This window comes from Cyrtonyx montezumae, unplaced genomic scaffold, assembly GCF_038088225.1.
Source record: "Cyrtonyx montezumae isolate F1298 unplaced genomic scaffold, pur_monq_1.0 scaffold_25, whole genome shotgun sequence".
NCBI classification, from domain to species: Eukaryota; Metazoa; Chordata; class Aves; order Galliformes; family Odontophoridae; genus Cyrtonyx; species Cyrtonyx montezumae.
In genome coordinates this window covers 7,628,880-7,656,797 of record NW_027071992.1, presented here as the reverse complement: position 1 = coordinate 7,656,797, position 27,918 = coordinate 7,628,880, and the positions used below count along the sequence as shown (strand labels likewise).

Below are 27,918 nucleotides of genomic sequence, written 5' to 3'. Positions count from 1 at the left end.
CATGACATTGCATTCTGTTTTGACAGCATTTCAGCAGTGAATGACTGCATAAACATACTGAATAAATGGCAGTACTAGGTCTCTCAGTTGGAAAAACAGTTCTTAGAGTCAAAGAAAAAGCTTTGTATTGCCTATATACCTTCATTATCTGTCTTAAGAATAAATCCCAGCATTCCATATCCTAGACTTCTTCCAGGGTTAGAAGCAAACAGAAACTGACAAATAAAATGTTCATATATGCCTTGTTTTTGTAGTCTTTCTCACTCTTTTTTCTGTTCATCACACACAATTTCACCTATAGTTACCAACAGAGACCACTGCATCATAACAGGAAATCATCAAATCCGTAATTTCCTTCTCTACCTTTACTCAATGAAGTTGTATAATGTGAAGAGATGTTTCAAGAAATCCTGGAAAGAGTAAATTCTGAAAGAATGTGGTTTAGGGCACACCACATCTGGGTCACAGTAATCCAAACTACAGACATTATTTTATGGACAAGTTTTTGCAAGAAAATAGTACTAATTTCACAGATAAAATAGAAGCTTAGAGAATGGGAAGTTCAGCTCAAGCAGTAAATAAAGCAAGAGCTCTGTATAGAGTAATATACTTGATTTGAAATCTACATTCTTATATAAAACAGACATTATACATATGTATCTATGTATTTTTATATATGTGGAATTGGATAAAATTTCTGGTAGGAAGGTAGTCTGGCTTAAAAATAAGAACAGTAAAAATGAAAGCGGTAATAGCATTGGTTTTGTTTTATTTTACTTTAATATTCTAATTTCATGTACTTCAAAACAAAATATATATTTATCATACATGTGTATTTATACACATAGACATTATATACATATATATGGGTTGTTGGATATATATATAATATATATTTATCTGCAAAAGAGCCCAGTAAACGCTGTTCTGTGTCCCTAATCCTAAAGCCCAATAAAGAGATAATTAGAGCAGAACAGAAAATAAATAAATAAATAAATAAATAAATAAACTGTTTTCTGTACATCTGGCATTAAGTTTTACAACCCTTACAGAAATGAAGAAATAAAACCTGGCTTCGTTAGCAGTTACAGCAGGCAACCAGGACACTCAAAAATATTAACATCCTCCACCTCAAAGAAGGACACTGCTCTAGCCAAACAAAAGGAATACTACACAGTCAGCATCTGTTTCACATAGACTGCTTGGCCACTGAATACAAGAACCTTAAATAGTACGACTTTTGCTGTAAGTTCTTTAAATATTGCCTGTTACTATGTCGTACAAAGTCTTCTGAAGCTTTCACTTTTCAGTTTCATAAACCTAAAAGATAATTTTAAAACCAAAAACCAAAACTACATAGAATTTCATCTTTGAATAACATGTAGCAATGGATGATGATTGTTAAAAACAGGAGCATCCCCACTTTCCCGCAAATGCTGGGACATCTTCAAACTAAAGAGAAGTTAGATAGCAACTTCTTAACAACTAAAGGCAAAAAGCAATATAAACTAAGTACAAAAACATAGGCTTCTCTTCCATAACACTTTCTGTTCGGCCTTCCTCATCTTTATCTGCTGTGGTAGGAAATAGTAAATTCCAGCCCCAGTAACCTATAGTTTTTAAATGTTAAACAAATAGCATTTTGACATTGTGAGAAATGCTTGTGCTTAATATTCCAGGCTCAGATGGAAATTGGTATGAATCACGATTTATGTCATGCTTTTACAATAGCAGACAACCTTGAGAAAAGGCATGCTGGATCAGAGAGATGCAACAGTTAGTATTTCCTACTTTCTGGTGCAAATTTCCTGCCATTTTCTCACTGGTTGAATACTCCAGGGTTCACAGCCTATTTGACGCTTCTTATTCCCTTAACAAATTTCCCACCCCTGTTTACTTCTCGATTAGCCTCTCCTGTTCTCCTCCTATTCTTGTTTAGTTTTTAATTATTATGTTATGCTAGGATAACCTCTCATAGTTAACCTTCTCATCTGGCTATTATTCAAAATGTAGAATCAATTTCTACCAGTACACATCTTGATGTTACTCAAAATTGCAGGTCTTCCATTTTGAAAGCAGGAATAGTTCTTGTATCAGAGCTCCTTGGTACCTCTTTAGACCTCTTTGGAGTCACAGCATCTTACCATTATGCAAAAATATTGCTTTATGTACACTGTAATTTTTTACAATTGAGTGAACAATGCTATACCTCCAAGTTCTTTTACATTCAAGATGGCATTCTGGAATGGCACTGCTTTTATGCTAAAACCTAAAAAAAGAAAACAGATTAATACATTATTTGTTACAGACAAAAAATATGTACGTGCTTTCTTCTAACTAAAAATTATACCTGAGAGTAAGGGAGCAAACAAGACTTGCAGCAATCTAAGCAGGCATGCTGCTTGTAATTTCAACAGGAGCCTAGTGTTACATACATACAGAGAAGCATACACATACATAAGTATATGTGATAGTAATACCCTATATAGGAAAAAATACATCTGTTCTTTCAGCTTAGTGTGTACAAACGGAAGTTTAATTCATTTCTTTCTGGCACAAATAATTTCAACATGATTTCATACCTTCAAACAAGGTAGACAAGTTTTGAAAAGTGCACCAATCTAGATGTATTAGTTAACATTTAACAGGAACGAGGAATTTGTTTTCCCCTATAATTCTAAGTAATAGCTTAGGAAAATCTGAACAAAATAATTTTGAAATAGCTTGTTCCTCAAGATAAATCCTGAACTATTCCTAGAAAAGTGAAAAGTGGAATGGATCTAAATGGCATTGATGAGAAAATCAAGAACACCAGCCATAGTTTGAAAACCAAGTGGAGAAGCTGCCACATTGCATTCAGTGATTCTTAATATTTTCTTATATAGCAAAGGTATGATACATACAGATAGCATTATTAAAGTTGAGTAGTTTAACCACTACCTAGTTTTCTACAGAGTCTATGTTCATTGCTCAAGTTGTCTAAGTATATTATAGTAATTTGTTGCAAATATCTAGAAATATTAAAGAAATTTAATTTTTAAATGAATCATATTTTCATTATTTCCTTTGTCAGATCTATACGGATGTTAACACTGCTGTTTCTTTCAGGGCCAAAGTGTTAACTTTTAATTTCTGGTGAGCTCTAAAGATAAAGTTCAAGGGAAAACTGATCACCAAATTCCTTCTAAACCTTTAAATTAAAACACTGACCACAGTGAAGTGTCAGATCTTTTTAACATTCCTAACACCACCACTACAAAGGCAATGAGATAATTATGTTAAAAAATTGTATTTTCTCTTGCCTATTTTAGTTCACTTTTCATTTTATTGATTAAACTTATGTTCTTGTAATTTAAGCAAATATACACTAAAAAGCAGTTAGAGCTGCTAAGGGACAATTGTATAAAATTCAAGTCCATGAAGCACAGCTACAATATAAAGCCATCTAATTATACACACGAGTTACTCACACAATGCAGTACATTCTCCTTCAGCAACTCAACCTTAAACTGCTGTAGATACATAACCAGATTTTTTCCATCTCTTATGATCTAATCTGTCCTCTTTTTGAACTCTGCAGCCAAGTATTCCTTTTTTCTTACTCAGAAATTTTGATTTTTTTTTTTTTGTCTGGGCTTTTTCTCTCTCAAAACAGCATTCAGTCCTTCTGGTTCATCTATATACATACGCATAGTCAGTATTATTATTATTTTATTTTATTTTTTGTACTTAAGATATCTTTTAGCTGTTGTTGAACCTGTTTCTTTGTATCTTTATAATACATTTATTTTTTTTATTTTCTTTAAATAGTCTTTTTTTGCTAGATAAACAAGTCTCTGCTGATCTAAAACAAGACAATCACAAGTAATTTTCATTACATTAGTCTTCTGGTTGCTAGCATATACTGAAGGGTTTAAAAAATTAAATATGATGTAATTGTCAGTATTTCATTATCACATTCTAATTTGTGTCATCCCTCTCTTTTCTGACTGTATAACAAGATTGTTTAAAAGTTAAAAATAAAGAGAAGAAACCTTTTAAAATGTCTGCCTACAGAAATTTGCTATTGTCCACTTAATAAAGTTTTACTTTTATTACATCACAATGTCTGACTTTTGACATATTCCAAAGTTTATGTTTTCATTGATATTCCCCAGTAACTTGTTCCCACTGAACAAGTTGTTTTAGCTTCAAAGCAATCTATTGAACACCTTCAAAAACACGATGAAGTTCCTTACTGCCAGAGTTACCTTTGGACAGCCCCCTACGAAAGTCATGGAATGAAGACAGCATCCTACCTGTTGTAGACACTATATTCTCTGGGTTTTCACTGCAAAGCTGTGACAGAAGACTTGTTTTGCCGGAACCAGTGAGGCCTATGCAAACCAAGTCATATTCAGGTCGCGGTGGTGGTGGTCCTTTGCAGCAAAGTGCTCTAAAACACTGTCAAGAAAAATAAATAAATAAAAAGCTTACTTTTTGCAAATATTTCTTTAAAAAGATTGTTAAAATCATGTTTATAAATTGAAATGTGCTGGACAGAAAAGAAGTATTATTCAAACTTAGTGTTTCATGAATATCAATAGAGATCAGCTCAACTGAAATCTACATCAGTTTTACAACAAAACAAATATACCTGTTAACAATCACATAAACTTCATGGAGATGGAGTGAGGAAGGTGACATATTTCTTTAAGAGAGTCAAAAGAGCTTGTGCAGTGAGGTAGGTACATGCCCTACACAACTCTGTAGTTCAGTATTCATGAGTTTGCTTCTGAAAGCAAAACTGGCAGAAAACTAGTTCTAAATGCAATACCTGTAGTGAACACCAAAGCAGCTCCTTAACAGCTTCTGGACCAATTTTCCCTGTTGGCAAAGGGAACAGTCAGGGAGCTTTGCTCCACTGATTTCCTTCCCGGCCTTGCTTTGATGTATAGAAAAAGGACAGAATTTTTTCTACTCTACAATTTCAGACATTGAAGAGTACAACTTGAAAGAAATACATTTTGCTGGACGCAGCTCAAGCTGTAAAAATGTAGGTTTCTCAATGTTCCCTAGAAAAATATGAATTAATCAATACAAAGAATACAAATCACTTAAACAAAGCCTACCTTATTGTTCTACCCATGTCTCTTAAATGGCATTGCCATAGTAGCCTGGACAGGTCCATAGCAAGGCTTATTAGACCCTTTTGATGTTATATGAAAAACTACATAAAAATCTAAAATCATACAATTCTGGGAAAGCTATCAATTTTGAATTTAAGGTCCAAGATATAATCCGTCCATCCCAGTATATACATATATATATATATATATATATATTCATATATATATATATATATGAATCATCTTCCCCCAGTATCTGTTGCCTTTGTATAATGTTATACTTGTACTAGAAAATATGTTTATGCATTCACTTTTCCTCTCTCCTACATGTTATGTCTTTACATATTATTAGCTTTTGAACCTCCAGCAACAGAAATCTAAGATTCCACTCCATCTATCCTGGAGGTGCAGATCATTATTAGGCTTAAGTAGTTTTTTCCACCTTAAACACTAGCCAATCACATCATTGAATAGAGAAACCCAGTCTTTAGGAAAATATTCTAGTACTTGTCTTCGTGCATGCCTATCCCATTTCATTCATGACTACTCCAGGAAGCAAGAAACTGAAGGGAAGTTAATAAAACAGTGAGGCAAATTGCTGGTTCTATGTCCCTAAGCAGGCCATTGAATGAGAAGATGATTACAAAAAGAAAGTTCACTATGACTATGCAAGATATATTGAATTTCTTCTGCATAATGTTAAATTACTATACATGTGTTGTAACCACATGGGTACCACCAGAATGACTGAAGCTTTTTTTTTTTTTGAGAGGATTCTTGATGTGCAACTCCCACTTACTTTAAACAGATCTGAGACTGAACTCATGTGCATATGTAAAACTGAGCAGGAGATTATCTGAAAACAGAATGCCTTGCAACAATACAGACTTGTTAAATACTCCTTCTAGTCTAGGCCTGCATAATAAGAGAGTCCTCAACAACTGGACACAATTCAAAAATACATCACTACCCTCTCAAAATTATTTTCATTGGTTTAAAAAAAAATCAGGAAAAGTTCCTGAATTGTTCAAATTCCTTCAACATTATATAAAAAAAAAGTGAAAAAAATATTTTAGGAGGAGATAAAACATTTATTGTAGTAGTTAAGTTGAACAAAGGCAACAGTTTAAAAATAAAAGCATTGCCTCTTAAAATTTGACTCCGCCAGATGATGTTTTTCAAGAAGGACAGTCCTTATATTTGTTTAAGATAAACATGTCTTCTAGCTTTACTCACTGACGTCAATTCACGCTTACCCTATGAACTCTACAAAATCATAGCAAATACTCTACTCTGGTACTTAAGTGAAAAACTCCAACTGAGTATATTGCACAGCATAAGCTCCTTCAAATTGCATTTCCACTTGAGATATCAGGCTGAAGGCCACATAAAATTCTTTGAGGCTTGCCAGAGCTCTTGAGTCTGTGTCAGGCCCTTTGCACCCTATCTTTAAAGGGGATTCAATCTGTCCCTATAAAAACAGTATGTTTGCAAGAACTTATTGATATCACATTAAAACTAAATGAATAAGTGAGTTGATGAAAATCCATTTTTCTCATTGTCCAGATACTGTGACAGTTCTTGTGTAACTAGGCACAACTCTTACAGCCCTGAAAACATTATCTGCAGTTCTGTCACAGGTAATTACTGCCATCTGTAGTATACATACAGAGGCTGTGTGTGTGAAAGGGGCTCCATAGACTGCGTTTGTAAACTTCAGTTTGCCTGAAATGTTGATTTCAAGGCTGCATGTTGATGTCCAAGCCTGCAGAGTCTTTACTTACTTGATTGAACCAAAAACCTAGGTGATCTTGAGTGTCCTATGCAGCTCACACAGACCCATCACTCTCTCACTCATCCTTTATCAGTAAGCATAGACAGATATGAAAGATCCTGGGAGAACAGCACACACAGAGTTCTAAAGACAGTAAAATAGCTTACTCTAGACCACTCTCATATTCTGATATACTCTCTTTTTATGTATCCTATCTCTTTGTCCTTATGCAAGGATTATTTCCTTCTGCAAATATCTTTATTTTCCTGGTATAAAAAGGAACATTAAAAAATTTATCTTCAAAGAGCTGCTGAAATTTAAGCTGCTATGTATACTACTTTCTATTTCTTTTTTTACCTAGACGAGGGAATTGAGTGTATGCTCAGTAAGTTTGCAGATGACACAAAGCTGGGAGGATGTGTCAAACTGCCTGAGGGTAGGGAGGCCCTTCAGAGGGATTTGGATAGGCTGAACAGCTGGGCTGAGCAAAATGGGATGAGGTTCAATAAGACCAAGTGCTGGGTCCTGCACTTTGGCCACAATAACCCCATGCAATGCTATAGGCTTGGGGCAGAATGGCTTGAAGAATGTAAAGAGGAAAAGGACCTGGGGGTGTTGGTTGATGCTCGGCTCAACATGAGCCGGCAGTGTGCCCAGGTGGCCAAGAAGGCCAACAGCATCCTGGCCTGTATTAGAAATAGTGTAGCCAGCAGGAGCAGGGAGGTGATCATCCCCCTGTACTCAGCTCTGGTACGGCCGCACCTCGAGTACTGTGTTCAGTTTTGGGCCCCTCACTACAAGAAGGACATTGAGGCCCTGGAGCGTGTTCAGAGAAGGGCAACAAAACTGGTGAGGGGTCTGGAGCACAAGTCTTATGAGGAGCGGCTGAGGGAGCTGGGATTGTTCAGTCTGGAGAAGAGGAGGCTCAGAGGAGACCTTATTGCACTCTACCACTTCCTGAAGGGGGGTTGTGGTGAGGAGGGGGTAGGCCTCTTCTCCCTGATAAGTAATGACAGGACGAGAGGGAATGGCCACAAGTTGCGCCGGGGAAGATTTAGATTAGACCTGAGGAAGCATTTCTTTTCTGAAAGAGTGGTCAGGCACTGGAATGGCCTGCCTAGGGAGGTGGTTGAGGCACCATCCCTAGCGCTGTTCAAGAAGCGTTTAGATGAGGTGCTAAAGGACTTAATTTAGTAGTTGGGTAGAGATAGTGATAGGAGGATGGTTGGACTAGATGATCTTATAGGTCCTTTCCAACCTTATGAACTTATGAACTTATGAACTATTGCCTGGCATGAGAAATGCTACAATTCTCTTACTACCAGCACATTTTAGGGGACATTTTTATTAATATATTTAAATTTTATAAACTTTTGTCATAGTCTTCCTCCTCACAAACTCAGTGAACAGTTCTACCATCAAAAATATCACTAAACAGACAGAATGATAACTGCCTTTCTGCTCATTCAGCTATGTAATGTTACTAAGTCCCAGACAAACAAGGGTTATTTAAGCACCCAGTATCACAGAATCATAGAATCATAGGGGTTGGAAGGGACCTCAAGAGATAATCAAGTCCAACCCCCCTGCCAAAGCAGGGTCCCTACACCAGGTAAAAGTATAGAGACTAAACTGCCATTCTCACTAATTAGGCAGCTATATCTAGAATCACAGAATCATTAAAGCTGGAAAAGGCCACTAAGATCATCTAGTCCTACCATCAATCCATCCCTACTATGCCCAATAACCATGTCCCTCAGTGCCACATCTACACGTTTCTTGAACACTTTCAGGTGTGCTGACTCCTTTGAGCAGCCTGTTCTAGTACCTCACCACTCTTTCTGGGAAGAAATAATAATATCCAACCGGAACCACCCCTGTTACAACTTAAGACCATTACCTCTCATTGCTGTTACTTGGGAGAAGAGGCCTATTCAACCTTGCTACAGTTCCCTTCCAGATAGTCAATACAGAGTGATAATGCCTCACCTTGAGCCTCCTCTTCTCCAAACTAAACAATCCCAGTTCCCCTCTAGGGAATACATAGAGAATTCAGAGATAATAATACAAAGAGATAAGACTACATGCATTATTCTATTTTTGATTACGAACAGGAAATGCATCCTGACATTTTTCACAAAGCATGGGTGAGCACTGCTCCATTATTTAAGATATCATAATGTATTACAGTTAAGTTTGGAATGTAAAAAGTAACATGCCTGTAAATTGTAAAGAAACCATTCCTGAAGCCTAAAAAGAGAAATACATCAAAAATATTTTGCATGCCATTGTACTCTGTACTCCACTCAGAAAAGCCGAATGATTAACAAAAATGTGTATTAACATTCTATTTGGTCTTCAGATACTTGTCAAATGGGGACATTTCATCAAGACTGAAGTCTGATTTGTTCAACAAACACTGGATAGGAAGCAGATTAAAAGAGGCAGAACTAAAATTCCAGTATCTTGAAAAAATGTATGCATTTAGCTGGTATTGGAAAAAATCACTTATTTACCCAGCTCCACGGTTACTGCTGTTTGACTTGTGTGTATGCACATGCATGTTTAAAGCAAGGCGTAAGAGAGTTAGCCAGTCCTAGTCTTGCTTAGAGATTTCTATTCTGACCAGATTATTTCAGCTGTATGTGGCGAACAATCCTAGAGAGTGGCCCCTTAAAGGCCTACAGAGGTTTCTTCTGGAAAAAGCATTAAACATTGCACCCAAAGCAGGGGTGGCCAAAGCCAGAGCTCACAACTGAGCTTTGGGCAGGGAACATCACTGAATTACTTCTTCCTCCAACACATTACACTGCTTCAGGCCATTGAGTCTCACTTTGCCTACTCACTGTACTTCCCTTTTCACTCTCCTTTTTGGGGTGAAATATTCCAATATTTCTGCTTTGTTCAGGAGCCATCTCCTGTCTGTTTCTTTTGTTGCCACCATTTAAAAGGGACAAACAAATGCAAGAGATTTCATGCTTAGTTGATTAAACACACATTCATACAAAAATACCCTAAATTATAGCAACAGCAATGCTAACAAATCAGGCATTCAGAGCTCTTGAAATCCAGAATTAAGGCTGAACAGCTCAACCATAACTCTGCTCCCCTCCTACTCTTGCCTATAGTTATAAAATAGCCTCCTTTCATGTTTTATTTTTCAATTAAGACATCATTAAACAGATTTTTCAACTATCCAGCACACATATCTATCCAGAAATCACTTGAAGTTCTTGACAAGATACCAAGGAGATTATTTCAAAGAAAGAAAAGTTGGAAGTTTATACATGGCAGGCCCCGAATTCTGATGCTGTACATCATCACACAGTCACAAAGGAATCTCAGACCTTGAAGAGATAATGTAAAAGGAGGAGTTTGATGGCTGAGAAGTAGAGAATTACAATGCTATAGATAGGAAACAACTGGAGACTGCAGTGGAATAATCCAGTGCAAATAATGAAACAGTCAAGGCGCCTGAATGAAGATAAACACAGTTAGGATATTTAAAGTGTATGAATACTACAATGTTAAAATAATACAATACAATTACATGCATTTGATTACATGAGTTACAGCTGTGGGTACTTCTCAGTTGCCGTAACTGATATACAGGTGGTGCTAGCCACTACAGAAAAATGAGGGGAAGAGGAAAAAAACTATTCATTTTAAGGCATGTAACCAATGAAACCACTTTTATGTTTTCAAATCACAAGGTCCATATTCATCTGTGTAACAGTGAGGGTAAAACCAAACAGGTTACTGTTTGCTTTATGGCTTCCAATGGAGATGAATACTGACAGCCACTGCCATCCTGAAAAAAAAAAAAAAGGACTAGGGACAGAAATACTACTATCTTGACCAGGTACTTTCTTTGAAAGACCACAACGTTATTAAACAAAGGCCACTATTCTCAGACTCATCCATCAAAACACAGAATAAAGATCCAAGCTCCAGTAGAGACCTCAGCTCAAAGCTTACTATGAAAGCAATTTCTTTGTTTACCCTGGCTAATCTTCATAAATGCGTGGTGAGACCACTTGTTAAACAGAAATGCACCCCTCTCTTCAATGCCTACACACATCAACTGTATACCAGCTTGTGCCACAGAAATATAGACAGATATATAGCAGTAAAGACAAGCTAACATAAAGCAGGAAAAATTCTAAAAACAAAACAAAACAAAAAAAAAGCAACTGTGTGGAAGAAACACAGTTCTGGTAGTGACCTGTGTTACTGAAATGTTATAGGACTCTAAAATATTCATGTATTCTTCAGTGGAAAAGATTTACCATCAGACAGGTAAGGAAAGAAAGTAATTTGAGTTAATTGTTTGTATTTCAGAGGAGCCACCTCTGGATTCTCAGAAGGAATTTCATATATTAAATAATTTTCAACATTTATATTAAGTCGCCTACTGCACTGGACTTAAGACACAGACTTAATTACCAAAACCAGACAAACTACACAGTTCTGTTTGTTCTTTTATATATTTTACAATGTTGTTATGAACAGGGGAGGCTTAAAGAAACAGCCAAAAAGAAGGCTGGCTTCTGACAAACCAAATGTGACACTGCTTTTCAGACTACACAATTTCAAAAACTTCATGGTCGTAGTAGTGTTTCTTTATGTAAAGATAATAAAATCACAGTTGGTTAAATTCTTTCCAAAATACATAACAAATTTTTGATTTGGAGAAAACAAAAGTCTTCACTATCTTAAGTTTTCAGCTCAGTTATTTATTGCCTCATTGCACAAGGATAAAGGTCAGTATCTTTGTATAGCACTTGGGTAGAAGGTAAGGGATTCTTCAGCTTTACCTTCCAGTGAAAGGGACAGATCTGGGGTGAAAGTTTTATACAGAAGTTTTGGGTTTCGGGGACAAAGAAAATTCTATAAATGTACCCAGATCTGTGCACTACAAAAATGTAATATCCCTAGAAAAACTGTAAAGTAATGGAAGTCCTTCTTGAAACTATATGCTAAAACAAACTACTAACCCTCTTGTCTGAAATGCAAAATATACCAAGAGGACTTTAATCTCTCAGGCACTTCTCTATAAACAGAAGAAAAGGAAAACTAACTTATGACCCCCCTACTGCATTCATAATGTCCATGAAGAAAACAGAGAAAAAGATACATTATGTTCTGAGTGTGCTTAGATACTCACTGCTGGAGTATGAGGTAAAAGCCTACATAAAATGAACAGCATTCTGCAGTCAGCAAAACAGTAGAAAACATGCACTCTGGAGTAGACTTCACTACAGAATTAAGTCGATCTCCAAGGGGGTTCTCTGAAACTTCTAAATTCCATTAAGTGTAGAACTATTGCTGAAGCATTTCCATTTATTTCCCTACACAATAATAATTTGTATTTCAACCCATCAGCCCGTTTGTATTTAACAGCAAGAGATAATGGTAACAAAAAAGACGGACAAAAGCATTAGCAAATAGTTTGTTTTACAATCTAAAAACATAACCGTATTGAAAAAGCTCTAAAGATAACTGAAAATATGAACAAGAGTCAATTTTCTAATTTACATTAAAGATACTTATTTATTCACAGTATCCAAACACAATCACAGACCACTTTGTATTCTTTGATTTTTCTAATTAAAGTCATATTGTTATATGTCATCTAACAACAGCACATTTTATTTCTTTCTTCTCCTAGAAAAATATTTGGTACACAGGGCTCTCGACAGTCATAACTGATATACGTACTACACATAGTAGTATTTTTGTAGTATCAAATGAAATAAGATTTATGGTAATAGTACAATTCAAATCCCATTCCCAAACAGGTAAAATAACCCAAAAGAAACAAAAAGTACTAGAGAAATACTTCAGATACACCAGATGAAGTGCAAATGAAGACCTGTCTTGCATTAAGAATATTTAAAAAAGAGGAAGAGTGCTGCTACCCTAATTTGAAATTGCTTAAAAATTTAGAAGTATGTTAAGAGTCTCCGTTTTCAGGGTAAGAGCTCCCTCACCAAACACGAAGAGAGATCTATTAAACTGCACTGGGATTTATGTAGCAAGAAGATCTAAAGAAATTCCAACTTGGTTAAATGAAACAGAACCTAATTCATTTGAAATGGCAGTGGTAAAAGCAGAACAGGAAACTGCCAAGAAATGGCTTAGGATGACAAATAAGAAGCGTACAGAAGATCTGAATGGGGACATGGGCTATACCATTTAATAAATGCCTGAAAAAGGTAAAAAAAAAAATCTGAATTCTTTCACCTACTGTATCAGAAGACGTAGAAACATCATAGAAATAGAAAAACTTAACAATTATTTTCTACCCGCATTTCAGGTGGAAGCAATTAAACACCTGCTATTCCACAAGGACTGTCACAAGTCCATGGAGTGAGGTGGGATCTACCCAAGGATGCCAAGGGAACTGGTGGAAGTGACTGCCAAGCTGCTTTCCATCATTTATCAGCATTCCTGGTTAACTGGAGAGGTCTGAGAAATTGGAGGCTTGCCAATGTGATTCCCATCTACAGCAAGGGTTATGAGGCAGACCTGGGACATTACAGGCCTGCCAGTCTGACCTCAATGCCAGGGAAAGTTATGGAGCAGATCATCTTGAGTAAGATCACACGGCATACACAGGACATATGGGGGATTGAGCCCAGCCAGCATGGGTTCACGAAAGGTGGGTCCTGCTTGACCAACCTCATCTTCTATGGCAAGGTGACCAACATGATGCATGAGGAAATGGATGTTGACATAGTCTACCTAGACATCAGCAAAGCCTTTGACACTGCCTCCCACAGTACTCTCCTGGAGAAGCTGGCAGCCCGTGGCCTAGACGGGAACATTCTTTACTGGGTAAAAAACTTTCTGGAGGGCCGAGTCAGGAGAGGCTCTGAATGAACTCAAGTCCAGCTAGTGACTGGTCAGGAGTGGTGTTCCCCATGGGTCAGTACTGGGGTCTGTCCTGTTTAACATCTTTAATGATGACCTTGAGGAAGGTATTGAGTGCACCTTCAGTAAGTTTGCAGATGACTCCAAGTTGACAGAAAGTGTCGATCTGTCTGGGGGTAGTATGGCCCAACAGAGGGATCTGAACGTGCTGGATAGCTGGGCTCAGTCCAGTGGGATGAAGTTCAACATGGTCAAGTGCCAGGTCCTGCTCCTTGGCCACAACAACACAAGGCAAAGCTACAGGCTTGGATCAGAGTGGTTGGAAGAATGCACTGAGGAAACTGACCTGGGAGTGTTAGTCAGCACTCAGCTGAACATGAGCCAGCATTGTGTCCACAAAGCCAAGAGAGCGAAATGCATTCTGGTTTCTGTAAGAAACAGCGTAACAGGGAGCAGTGTAGGCAGGGAGATGATAATTCCCCAGTACTCAGCTCAGTGACTCCCGTGTTGAGTTTTGGGCTCCTCACTACACAAAAGACGTGGAGGCACTGGAGCACATCCTCTGGTAAGGGGACTGGAACACAACTCTTTATATTATCAAGAGTGGCTAAGGGAACTTGAATTGTTCTCTTTAGAGAAATGCTCTCAGGGGAGACCTCACTGCTCTCTGCAACTACTTGAAAGGAAGTTGTAGCAAGGTGTGGTCAGCCTCCTCTCACATGAAACTAGTGACAGGGCTAGAGGGAACGACCTTAAATTGAACCAGGGGAGGTTCATGTTGGATATTTTCAGGTTGGATATTAGGAAGAATTTCTTCTCTGAAAGAGTAGTGAGGCGTTGAAACAGGTTGGCCAAGGTACTGGTGGCATCACTGTCCCTGGAGGTGTTTGGTTTTTTTTTAAAGAAAGGGTAGATATAGTAGTAAGGATCATAGGTTAGTGGGCAATATGGGTGGCAGGTGAACAGTGAGACTAGATGATCTTAGAGGTCTTTTTCAACCTTAATAATTCTATGATTCTGAAAGGCAAAAAAAAATTGTTTTAAGTAAACCTTTTGAAACAAGGGAGGTTGATTACTTAAAAAAATAATACATTATATATATATATATGAGGGTGGGTGGGTGGGTGTGTGTGTGTGTAAAAAAGAAGCCTTGAGAAACTCCAAGTGGAAAAAGAAGAAATATTTCATGTTTACTTGAGGTAATATTTCCTCTGAGATTTTGCCCCAGGATATGTCTTGTTCTGTCTCATGAAATATTTCAAAAGTAACATTTGTCATCAAATCTGAAAGTGAAGAAGAGAAATTTCTAAGGACAAGAGACTTCACTGTTTATTTATTAAGTCACAAGATTATGGAGAAGGACTCAAGTATACCACTGATAAGGAATACTAGAATTATTTTAGAAACAACCAGAGAGCAAAACTAAACCAAATCAGAGTAGTGTTACAGAATATTAAAAACGAAAGCATAGTTTCAACTGTCACTTTTAAAACTGCTTTCATAGGTAATAATTTTTTGTTCATATAGTGTAAGAAATACAGCATAACTCTTTCCCCGTGGAAACAAGGACACAAGTTTATGTGTTACCCAACCAAAAAGTCATCAAATCTATGAATGTTTGTTGGCTGCCCTATTATTAACAGCATACAAGCAAAGACTCATAAAAAAATGTTGCTAAATTAGAAACAGTCTATGCAGTTACCACTGAAATGTAAGGATGAAGAGTGTGCATTACTAATGTATACACAATCTAATTGGAATTAATGAGAGGATTTTGATAAAATGAAGAGGACTGGACAACAAGGATAGCTTGATTTTCCAGGCAATGCAGGTCCTCTGGCCAAAGAATTCTGCTTCCTGGAACACTTAAGAATAGACTGCCTTCCAGCTTTAGAAAATACAGTAAAATCACACTGATGTTGGCAGAGGCACAAATGGGAGATCTTAGGAGTATGCTCTACTACCAGTACATGGCAGACGTGGATTTGAAGTACCACATGCAGATTATGTGCAACTCTTATTCTTTAGGCTCTCTATGAGCAAATTCATTCTTACATGCCTTTTTCATTTTAATATCACAGTATACAACTACACCAGTACAATATATTTACAAAAATAAGAGCCTCTAAGAGGATATGCATTCTGACCAGAAGACCTAGGGAATAGGAAGTATGTAGCAACATATTCAGGAACCTCTCTTCCTTCTTTATATAGCATAAGTTTTATTTGGCTTGCACAGCACATTACTACCATGGGAGGAAACAGGAGACCAACCTACACAAAAAATATTAATCCAAAATACACAATTGGAGAAAGGCATACAAATCTGAAGTACCATTAAAAATTCTTCAAATTTTAGTAAAAGACAGCCAGTTTGAACATAAAACAACTTCTGCTTCCACTAAACTCTTAAAAAGTTAGGCTTGAGAAACTTCAGCCATTTAATAACTCGCATTTCTTGTCTGTAACATTTGTTAAGTTTATTTCCTTGCTAAGAACCTGTATTTTCCAACAAGTTTCTTGGTTGTTAGCAATCTGTTTTCTGATGAAGACTCTTCTATTAGTTATTTTGTCTTTCCAGTACTGTAACATCAGAACTGTTCAATTTGTCACTGCTGATCACACATGGATCAATGACTATAGACTTTAAATTATGGACTTGAGATCAAAAAGGTACTCTGTTTCTAATCTTCACATACTTGGGGAACATAATTTGATGCTGACAGGAAAGAGAATGGGCCATATGAAGACAAGGCAACTGCAAATATAAGCCACATTCTTCATTGGATAAAAAAAGCTAACACAAACAAAACAAAAACCATACCACTCTGTTCAAACAAGAATTTGTTTAATTAATATTGGATTTTAACTTTTGGGGACAGGGAGGAAATGGGAGCTGGCAAGAGGTTTTTGTTACTTTATTTGCTTGGTTAAAAACAAAAAAAAAAAACTATCAAGGCCTTGCTCTTGAGATAGCGTTACATACATCTGTGCCTACTCACAGGTACACCAGCAAGCAATCTTTGCACTGCAGACAAACCAAACCAACAAGTTTCTGCTAGTATACTAACAGCCACTTCTTATCAGTTAAAAGGTATGAGATACTTGAAATCACGGGAAGGTATCACTACACTGGATTGATACATATACATTTATTTTTTTGTTTGTTTGTTTGTTTGTTTGTTTTGTTAAAGATCTGCTGTTACTCTCAGAGCTGCAGAAATCTGGGGTGATTCAAAATATTTTACCATTGTGTAGATGCAGCCTATGCACATTTCCAGAAGACACTTTCAAAGAACAGAAGCACTGTCAACTTGAAACTGTCCAGTGCCACAACTCTCCCAATGCTAATGCTTTCACTTACAGTTTCTGTTGGATAATTATTACACAATTCTTCTATACGAATTCTCTTAAGATAAAAAGGCAACAGGTTGCTGCTTAAAAATATATCTAATGCTGGTGAAATATGATCATAAATCCAAGCAAAAATAAACTCAACATGCAATGCTAATAACTGAACACAGCTCTGGGGTGCTTAGTCCCTTCCCTGCTTCGATGCACAGCTGTAAGGGATTTAAGAGTTTTTCTGAGTAGGTTGCATACACTTCAGAAAAAAAGAAAAAAAAAAGCTGACTTACTGCTGCTTACTGGAACAAAAATTTTACCATTTAATCTAGATCAGCATAAATCTTGCCAAACTGGGGAACTCCTCCTCCTCACTCTGTCTAGAGAGAAAATTTCAAAGGACAGGGGAGAATGACCATAATGATGGTATTCTGTCAGTGAAACATAAGCAGTCTAGAGTTGGTGGCATAATTCAGAGGGAGACAATGAATAAAAGCAGGCTTAAGAAATAGAAGATAACTGGCTTTAAGTCTTAGATATATGACCACTTGTAAAAGTGAAACACTGGTTTTAACTCAAGCTTTTTGTTTAAAATATTTATTTCACATTCACTTCCATAACTGAGGACCAATAGAATAACAAAAATTTTTCCAATTTTTCAAACTGGAAGTTTGGATTTTTGTATTACAAAGGTAAAATATGCAGCAACCTTTATAGCAAGTTGTCAGTAGCTGCCAGTTATCTACATATCGTCAGATCAGTATTTTTGTAATGTAAGGAATGTATAAAGTGAATAGGATGAGCAGCGCACAGTTCTCATATCATAAAGATTTTTCTCTTAAGTGGGAGCATTTGTAGCTCCAAAGTACTTCTCCAAAGCAATCAGTAACAATGAAGAGAGAAGGCACAGTGCGTATCACTTTATACAAGGAGTGCAAAACAGTTTGATTACATTATTCGGTACTAAAGTGTAGGATGTAAAACTGCAGTAGGATTTGTCAAACAATGATCACAGTAACTGATAGAAAGCACCGGAAGTATTTTACCTTCTTACACAATAACAACATGGACTTCTTTATTTGAGGAAATATGTAAGTAATCATGTTGCTGCATCTCTGTGACAAATTTAAGCTTACATTATCAAGTTTATTGCTCCAAAAACATATATATATTGTACCCTGTACAGGTCAGTGATTAATCTGGAAGAGATGGCAGTCTATAAAAGTAGGAGAAGAAAGGCACTTAAATGGAAAAAGAGAAACTAATTCAGGACAGATGTCATTAAGCTTTGTTTCCAAGTGGGCTGCATGTGATCCTCATCTTACACCTAGTGGAATCATCACGCACCCAGGTAAACCTTCACATGGTGGGGTTGTAGAGCAGGAACAACAAGGTGCTGCTACTATGAACCAAACCAGTACCTCTGCAGAAACAGCATAAATTTTGCTGAAATCTCACTATTAACTATACTGCTCAGATCTTAAATTTTGTATCAACAGCTTCCCAAAGCACTCTCTAAACCCAGAGATACTTCAGCGGAGAAGAACAGAATTCTAGTGAGCCATGTATTCATGGAAGTTCACAGATATACATAAAAAACTGGGAACAGCCTTTGATTAATGTGAGGCAAAATCTACATTACAAAATGAATGTACCATTGCCTAAACTTTGAAGCAGAGTAACGAGCAGTCATTTGGCTTAAAACAAAACAAAACACAGCAAATTATTCACTTTATAAGCCACATTTTTTTTCACCTACTTTTAAATCTAGCTAACCTCACAAAGCTGAGAATAATGTAATCTTTAGAAGTAAAATTTAGCCAAAGAACGTTTAAGAAAAAACGAACCCAAAAAACTAAACATGAGCAGGATGGAGAAAAACAAAGTTGTTATTAATGCATTAATTCTGCTGAAATACTGCTCAAGTCCAGTGCAATCCAAACCACAACACACTATGTGCAAAGCAGAAAAGAGTAAGTTCAATACAAAGTAATCGTAACAGTTATACAGGTTTCTTATTGTTATTGGGTTTTTTTGGTTCAGATTTGGAATTTGCTTTTGGGCTGGATTCAGCCTTCTCTGACCTTCAGCACAGAAACATGGTGTTAAAAAAATCAAAACAAACAAACAAACAAAAATTCAATGCCAGTTTTCTTTACAAAGAAAGAAAAAAAAAGATACGAGAACATGATTGCAACGTCCAATAAGAACAAAAAGTATAGTCATTTAAATTTGTTGATGGTAAGAGGACACAAACAAGGTCTGAAGACTCATATTTAACTCTTGTCCAGAAGCAGGAATCAAAATGAACTATTAAGCTGCAGTTGAAACATTTGAAGATCTTTCAACAAGAGACATTATGTAGTCTTAGATGGTAAAAGCAGGAGTCCTACCCCAGTAAAAATCCTAGGAAAAATAATCCTGTATAAATAAAATGAATACAAAGTTCTAACAGAACATAAATTGATTTGGAAATGTACACAGGAAAACAAACAAACAAACAAAAAAAGAGCATATTTACAGCGATAAGAAAAGCACTGAACAGTATGAAACCAGGTAAATATTTTTTACCAAGTGCCAATATGATTTCCATTGTAAAAACATTAAAACCTACTTTAAAACCTACTTGGATTTCCAGGCAAATTTAAGTATTTTAATGACAAATATATCATGAGTCGTCTTCCTGCTGTCTTCTGCTTTTCTCTTCTGCTTAGCCTAACATTCCAGCCTAATAGTAGCATATTTTCTACTCCAATCAACCATACCATTCAGAGGTATTTCCTAGAAAAATTTTTCTTGTGTGTCAGATAAATACAGAGGAAAATTCTTCAGGGACAGTTTGATATACCACAGATTCCAGTTGAAATAATACTGAGGCAAGAAAATAAGAAGTTCCTTAGTAAACCCACCAGCATAGAAAATGGGGTAAAAGCATAGGCATTTCAGCACAACTTGAATGTATCAAGCATGTTTGTCTTGAACTTCACCATAATTTTAAAGCTATATTAATCCAGAAGGAGTTATGCTGCATGGAAGATGTAAGAATAATACACTAAAAAAAAATCTACACAAAAATCAGTATGGTACTGCACTACCCCAAAACCATTTAGAAAAGAGAGGGGGCTCATATATATAATTATAGAAGACTAAAGTTCATAATTTTCTAGTTAAAAATCATTTTGTGATAACCAAAGAGGGAAAAAAGAAATACAACACAAGTGCCACACAGAATTCTATTCAAGGTAAATACCTGCACCTTATTGTGTAGGACCTACTGTGTTTCCATCAATAGTTAAACACTCAATTAAATAAAAAAGACTCAAAATTAAGTCATAACAGAACTGTGTGAATTTTTACAACAACCCATTTATCAGTATGTTGCCCACATTTTCTGGAATTAGATCTGCAAGTTTTCCCATTTTTACACATGTTCAAAGAATTTAACAGTATTTGACTGTCATAAGTGAGTTAACATTTTTGGCAAGCTACCCTCTGTAATAGCTTTGTATTTCCCTTAAGTGCTTACTGTGGATGACTTATTTTAACAGGAATTAACACTACCTTGTGGCTCTGACACAGTCTGAACTCTTAACTCTTTTGCATTGCTAGCAAGCCATGTGAAGGACAATGCTACAAACATGGTACATGCTTGAGGTAAATTAGGATACATTACATGTTGCAAATACTGCACATGCTTTTGATCTTTATTAGAACTAATAACCCCTCTAAAGTAGAACAAGATTTTCCCCATATGCTTGGACTATATACTTTGTATCTCTGGTCAGAAGAATAAGAGCTTGGGAAATTTTACAAGAAATTATTTGCACCTAAAAGCAGGCACAAACAAACAAGCTCTCCAATATTTAGAATTCATCAAATTCTAACCATAACAACAGTCCCTCTCTGTATTCTGAATTTCTGTAGTATTCCTTTGTATCAGTCTAAGCAGCATCATGAGAAGAAGATGGAATGGATTATAATGCTTTCTGTGCTAGTTGTCTGTAGGTCTCCTTTGTTACTGAAGAATACAGAGGAATTCAACCGATCTTCCCATGAAAGATCTCAGCAACTAGAGCTATTTCCATGGCTTATTAGCTACTTACTAAAAAGTCTTCATCACTGACATCTTTGGACAGTGAAAACAAAAGACAGACTGCATGGATTTATTTCTATAAAATTTCATGCCATAGTTTCTGCCATTATAAATCGTAGAGCCAAGTCTTGGTAAAGAAAGCACCTTTTTGATTTCTCCACTGCTCTCACACAGAGAAATAAAAAGAACACCTTGAGTAGCAATGCAGAATCCTCCCCTTTCCAACCTGATCAAGGGATGAGAGAATTTTCCAGTTAGTCACCAGGAGCAGTCTCAGTCTATACTTTTCATATCATGTTTTCCCCTCAAAAAATGGTGACATAATTATCCTGCAGTTCTTGGCTATGTGACATCATTTATCACATGGCAGAAGTTTTGGACACAACCTTTTGCACTAATTGGCTTTGGCATTCTCCATGTCACAAATCTTTATGCATCCTCAATACATGTGACCAGGGGAAGGACATAAAGTTTCACACTGAAACTGAGCACATTTTAGAGATGTTCAGCATCATGAGGGTGAAGTCTCCTGCACTATATCAGAGGCTTCCCACATGTTATCAAGAGATTATGCTTTTCTTTTTTCCAGTTGAGTCAATATCTGAGGAATTTTTCATTATGTAATTTTAAATTCTGTAAGAAAAGAGTCTATAATACTGCACCAAGCTACTGTTATTTTTCTGTAGTTTTGCAAAGCCTAATAACATAGGAAACTGTGCTTAATTCACCTTAGCAAATGCTTTCATCTGAATACCACAATAAAAATGCATCAGTACTGAAAGGCTGCTATTTCCCTGTTGTGCTTATCCTACAGACACATTATGCCATTTTAAACTGTACTGCATGGTAAGGATCAAGTTTTCATTCTCAACACCAACACATTACATATAAATGGGGCCCATCAAAATCAACAGTACATATCAAGGAGAGTAGAACTAAGCCTGCAGTGTATCCTCATTCATTCCTTTTGGGGGTGGAGTTGCTTTGTTTTTGGCAGATTCTTTTTTTTTTATTTTTGTTCTTTTTTGGAATTGCCAATTTTAGACACCAGTAGACTAAAGCTTTGAGATTAGACAGTGAAAGAACTGCCACACCCTGAAAAGAGAGGAGAGGGAATGGCTTTTTTGTTGGGTTTGGTTTTCTTTGTAGGTTTTTTCCTTTTTTAATGGTTTGTTGGGCTTTTTGTTTTTTTCTTTTTTGTTGTTTTTTTATTATTTTTATTTGGGAACTATTTGTAGTGCTCCTGGATGCCTACATAGTAACAGTAGCTAAAAACCCTTGCCATCTTTGGCCTTCCTAGAAAATGCACTCCTGCTTCAGGAATGCGGATTCAAGCATAGTTACCTGTGTATTCATCACCTCTGGGCCAGTATCTCCAAGCACTACACCCCAGAGATGAGACATTTCAACTGAATCAACAGGCAGAGCACTGCTAAACAGAGCGTGGAGATTGCTCATCCACACCGGGCTGGCTTCTGGTCTATTACCAGATTCTTTCCAAGATCTGCTTCTTGATTTCATGCTAATGAATGGGAGTGGATCTATTTCTCCATGAATTTCTGTGATTATGGCAGTTGAGAGATCATTGGTACGGGCCAAGTCAGGGGAGTGAGTCTCATTTCCACAGCAGCTGACTTCAGCAACAAAATTCTTGTGGTGTTCTCTCAACCACAAAACAATTACTAGTTCAGCAAAATTTCATTTGCGATAGCACTGCTATTACAGGAATGGTTTCGATGCAAAGAGAAGAATGGAAAGCACCATGTCAGAACACTATGCTCAATCTCACTATGTTCTCCTATCAGATTACTGCATGTTTTAAGCATGTGTGCCTGCAACGTTTTTATATGAATGAAAAATGGTACTTAAGAAGTTTTCTAGAAAGCTTACAAAATACAGAACAAATCCTTCCTCACACAAAAGGGGGGCCACAAAAATAAAGTGACAGATTTATTTTATCAAGTTCTATTGTTTTCCAGTTGGAAAGTAATTACTACAACACGAGATTAAAAAAATAAATAAATAAGCACAAACCAAAGCATTACCATTTCACAATTTACTTACACTATCCCATGTCCCTCCCATCCCCATCCCAGCTGGTCCTAGTTTTCTGCTCTGCTATAGAAGCTTCTCACTTCAGCAAATAGCACTTCTTGCTAGTCATGTCTTGTATTAAAATTTATTTTGCAGCCTTCATGCTAGATTTATAATACTATTTGTATGCAGCTCTACACATCATGAGGTGTGTAGATGCTATTGTGCCACTTCAGAAAAACAGCTACCTGATGTAGGATTTAGAAAAAAACACTAAATTCTATGCAATACAGTAAAGCTGTACCAGGCTTTGGACCTGGCACAGGAAGAGAATGCAATGTTGTCTCTTTTCAGAAGTGATATTTTACCTTTTAAAAATAAAACAAGTAACGTAGGTTGCACAGCCACTCCAGGCCCTAGACTGCACAACTGAAATGTCAAGCTACACACACAGAAATGACATAAGAGCTCTTTCAAATTATGCACAAAAATGTGAATTAAGAAGTGGATTCTCAGTGCTTTTGTGCCTTAGATATACTCATGATGAAGGTTAGCCTGCATTAACTCTGTGAATTTTCAAACATAGGTTAGTGCTCATTTACCTATACTACTTTTAAATCTATTTTAATTAAGTTGTAGCTGATGCACAGACTGGACTGGAGCTCAGCATGTACTTACTACCAAAAAGCTGTAAGGAAACAAAACAGGCATCTATGAAGAGATTGATAGCAATTAGGGAAGAATCTACCTCAACAGCAGGAGGAATTAAGACATCTCTTATACAACTGATCGTTCTAACATGTATTTGAAGTTGCTCTGCTATGTAAAGATACCAGCATATTAGGATGTTGCTGTCTTCTGGTTCTCGTAAGCTGTTAAGTGTCTTATTTGATGCCCTATTTGAAATGTGAAATTAACATCAGTCAGTCCCACAACTCAGAGTCCTAAGTACAGCAGCGTATTAAAACAAAAATATTCAATTTCCCTTTGTTACTTACAAAATCTCTATGATTCCTTACTTTCAGATCAGGCATTTGCTAATGCAAATGCATCAGGCCTCACACTTTTGCCTTATGTTTCAGATGACAATATTGCCAAAAGTACATATTTCTGTTTGTTCAAATGTATTTTGTACTTATACTACATGTGGCATACTGAATGTGCCAGCTCTCCAAAATCATACTGCAGCCTGAGCTGCACATTCTGCTAAAAGAAATCTCACTTATAAAATCTAACAAGACCACAGCAGTACAAACACAGAATAATCTTCCAGACAATCTAAAGCAATTGAGATATCTGAATAAATGTACTGGGAACTTTCAGAAGAGATACTCACAGCTGTAAATGGAGTAAGGGCAAGAAACAATTGACAAATTGAAATCCAAAATATAAGAAAATGATTTAAGAAAATACTTTCTCTTCATGGAACAGTTCAGCAAAGAAACATGTTGCCCAGAGGCTTTGCAGTCCTTATCTTTAGAGGTTTCTTACCCTTGGTTTTCAAAACCAGAGCCAAACCGGGTGAAGCCTTGAGCAACCTGGTCAGACCTCAAGCTGACCCCCGCCTCCGACCATGAAGATGGACCACAGACAGTCCAAGATCCTTTTCAACCTGACAGTCCTTTGACTGGAGTACAAAGTTTGCAGATCTCTCCTCTGATCTTTCATCTATTCAAGTCTTAGGTGACAACATTTTCCAGCAAATACAGCTTAGAACTTCTCAGTGTTCTAACAGAACTATTGTCACTGAAGGGAAAGGAGAGGAAAAAAAAAAAAAAGCCTGAACACTTTATTGATTTGAACAGACTCCCACAGTCTACTGGCTCCAGTGTAGGCATGTTTATTCACTGACGCCAGCTTTGCCCAGGTGCTCAGACCTAGGCACCCACATTACTTAGTCACAGGGTGAGTAGCCACTGCCCAAGTTACTGTTCCTTTATCAGTGAAAGCATTTCTAGAGATGTATCACAACAGGGTGAGTTTTTCTGCTTTGTTTTTACAGTAAGGGGGAAAGAAAAGCCTCTCCCACGTTGACTGGAAAGGAGTCGTCAAGCATCTGTCTGGGCTTCTGAGGGAACTGTGGGACAGCTCTGAAGGATTGCCAGATTTATTCTGTATCCTCAGTTGCAGGGTGGGCAGCTTGCCAGCTAGAGTTAAAACAATACCTGAGGTCTAGTTTATATTCCCAGCTGGGCCAGCTAGCTAGGATTTAAAACACTCGTAAATTTGGGTGTGAGGGCTGTGTATGCTGACAAGGGAATTAGGCCATGGTTCTAGACAACTTATCTTTCAATCCAACATCTGCTCAGGCAACTCCACTGCCCCCCTCACCTCATCCTCCACTGGGTGTGAGCAATCACAGACAGTAAGGGACTAAGGCAGCAGCACCAGTCTGCAGAGCAGCTGCCATGCTAATGCCCAGCGGTGGGACACCCCAGCTCCATGCTCCCATAGAAACACAGCAGGCAAGGTCCTGGGAGTGCCTTTATGCTGTCAGGGACAGGCTGGTCTCTGTTTTTTAAAAACAGGAGCTCTCTCTCAGCTGCCTGCCTGCTGCTCCCCACTTACCACACTCTTCTACCTCCATTCCTCCCACACACAGCTTACTCCCTTTCCTCTGGGAATAAAGGAGTGATAGCACCGTTTTCCTTCTTAGTTCATCACCTGTCATCAAAATCTTCCTCCATAAGAAGAAGGCAGTGGTTCTTCCATGCACGAAGCCTAACAAAGACATCATAACTAGTTCTTCTTGCCCATCTCCCATGGCAGGCAATGCTTGTGGCATCTTTCATCCCAAGGAAAACCCTGGGAGGAAGTACTCAGCAGAGCTTCATCCCATGGAAAGTCTTTAGCTACTATCATAGCAGGACCTAGCAGGCAGGTCAGCAACTCCTCAACTTTGCTCAGCCACTTCAGCTTCATGCTCACTGGTAGAACCTCTGCGACTATAGCTCCAGGGGTACTTCTCTTGCTTTGTAACAGACCTGCCAACAGCACTTACATGGGTTCTTGCCTGGGACCCAGCCACTTCTCTCTATCAGCCCCTCTGTTACCTCCTCTAAGTTCAGGCTGCCCTAAGGATATTAAGGAAATAAATGAATAATACAGTATGCACCTTTTAGTTCTTCTCTGATAAATTCATTTCTAATATGCAACACAGTTGTGTTCAAATCAGTAAGCTCCATGCACTTAAGTGAGAATAGTGTTAAATAAAAATCTATCATTCTCCTATAGAAGTAACGATTCTTAGAAATTTAAACTGGCCATTTAATATCTATTAGTTGATTGAGATGGTATGAAGAAAAAGATTTCATCCCAGGATTTTATCATACCAAAATAAAACAAGAAGTAAGCCTTAAAGGAAAATCCCAGTTATTCAAAGAAAAATATCTCATCTAAAGCCTCCAAGGGCAGGTAAGGTTTTCTAATGCTGTGTGAGCAAGAAATAAAAAGTAAGGAAATACAACTTAAGAGTCTTGAAAGAAATACCATCTGCATTTATTGTTCGTAGGAACACATTTCACAATGTCTGGTTAAATCCTGAATAGCACTACAGTGAATTTAAAATGCTTACTCAACTGTTTAAAGGGCTGTATTAATATTACTAACGTAAACTTTATACAGAAAATTTACCAGTTAATAAAAATGCATCAATGCAACATGTGCTTATTTTGATGAAACTGGAGTACATGAAAAAGCAAACCAAGTTTCTTTTGTCCTACATAAAGACAATCAAAAAAACAACGTTACATTCTCCACTAAGGTATGAAAAGGTACAGCATGGAGACAAAGTTTGACAAACTTTTGTTCACAGAAGTCATAAATAATATTCCTAAGGGAAATTTAAAAAAAAAAAAAAAAAAAAAAGGAAAGGAAAAAAGCAGTTTCCTTCACACTCCTCCCAATAAAGTAAATGAGTTCTTATGCTGCTGTTATAAGATTCACTTCTAATATCTGTGTTCCTAAAAGCTGTGAAGCAGACGAAGATGTTCAGCACACACGTACCACAGAAATCTATCCAGTAAACAAAGATTACACCATCACAATCTCCGATCAAGTATTTGTGAAGAAGAAACCAGCAGATCTTTCTAACATACACTGCTGCTGCATAACAGGGAGGTTCTGAGTCCCCCTGAAAGACTGCGCAGGGAGAGTGCGTGTCTTTCAAGGATTGGGAGCTGCCTTCTGGAGAGCCAGCTCCAGCTTCCTGAAGCTGATTCTTGTCAATTAATATATCAGACATGTTTACATCCTTCCAATGTTGCAAAGTTCCTTCAAGCAAGGGAAACAGCAAGAGCAGAGAAATAAGCTCTCTACAAAATGGCTTTATAATTGATCAAATTTCTTGTTCTTACTCACAGCCAGTAATAATTATTCTTCTGTCCCATGACAATGGGACAGACTTTCTGAAGTACAAAGCACAGAAATACTTGCAGATCGATTCTAGTGTTTTGTAAAATTGCTTCTTCATTAAGCGGCAGCATTCCTAAAATACACAGTTCAGTGTAACATCTCTATCTTTTCATCAGCCCCCTACTCCCTTTGCTATTTTTGAAATATCCTTACAACACATAAACATTTCCAAAACATGCTCTGACATGTTCAAGCCCACAAATCACCACTGCAGTTCAGCTATTTGAAATTTCCACAATCTCACTTCCACTATCAAGTGTATGCTACCTTGTTCA

The 27,918-nt window shown here is 37.1% G+C and overlaps 1 protein-coding gene across 5 annotated transcripts in view; it reads right to left on the bottom strand.

Moving 5' to 3' along the window:
• ARL15 (ADP ribosylation factor like GTPase 15) overlaps positions 1 to 27,918 on the bottom strand; it is a 215,296-nt gene that overhangs the window by 132,194 nt on the left and 55,184 nt on the right. For all 5 annotated transcript variants that reach the window (XM_065739891.1, XM_065739892.1, XM_065739894.1 and 2 more), the window contains 2 exons: positions 4,299 to 4,443; positions 2,210 to 2,269 (listed from right to left, as the gene is read on the bottom strand). In XM_065739891.1, coding sequence (XP_065595963.1) covers positions 2,210 to 2,269; positions 4,299 to 4,443 — 205 coding nt within the window. The remainder of the gene's footprint in view (positions 1 to 2,209; positions 2,270 to 4,298; positions 4,444 to 27,918) is intronic.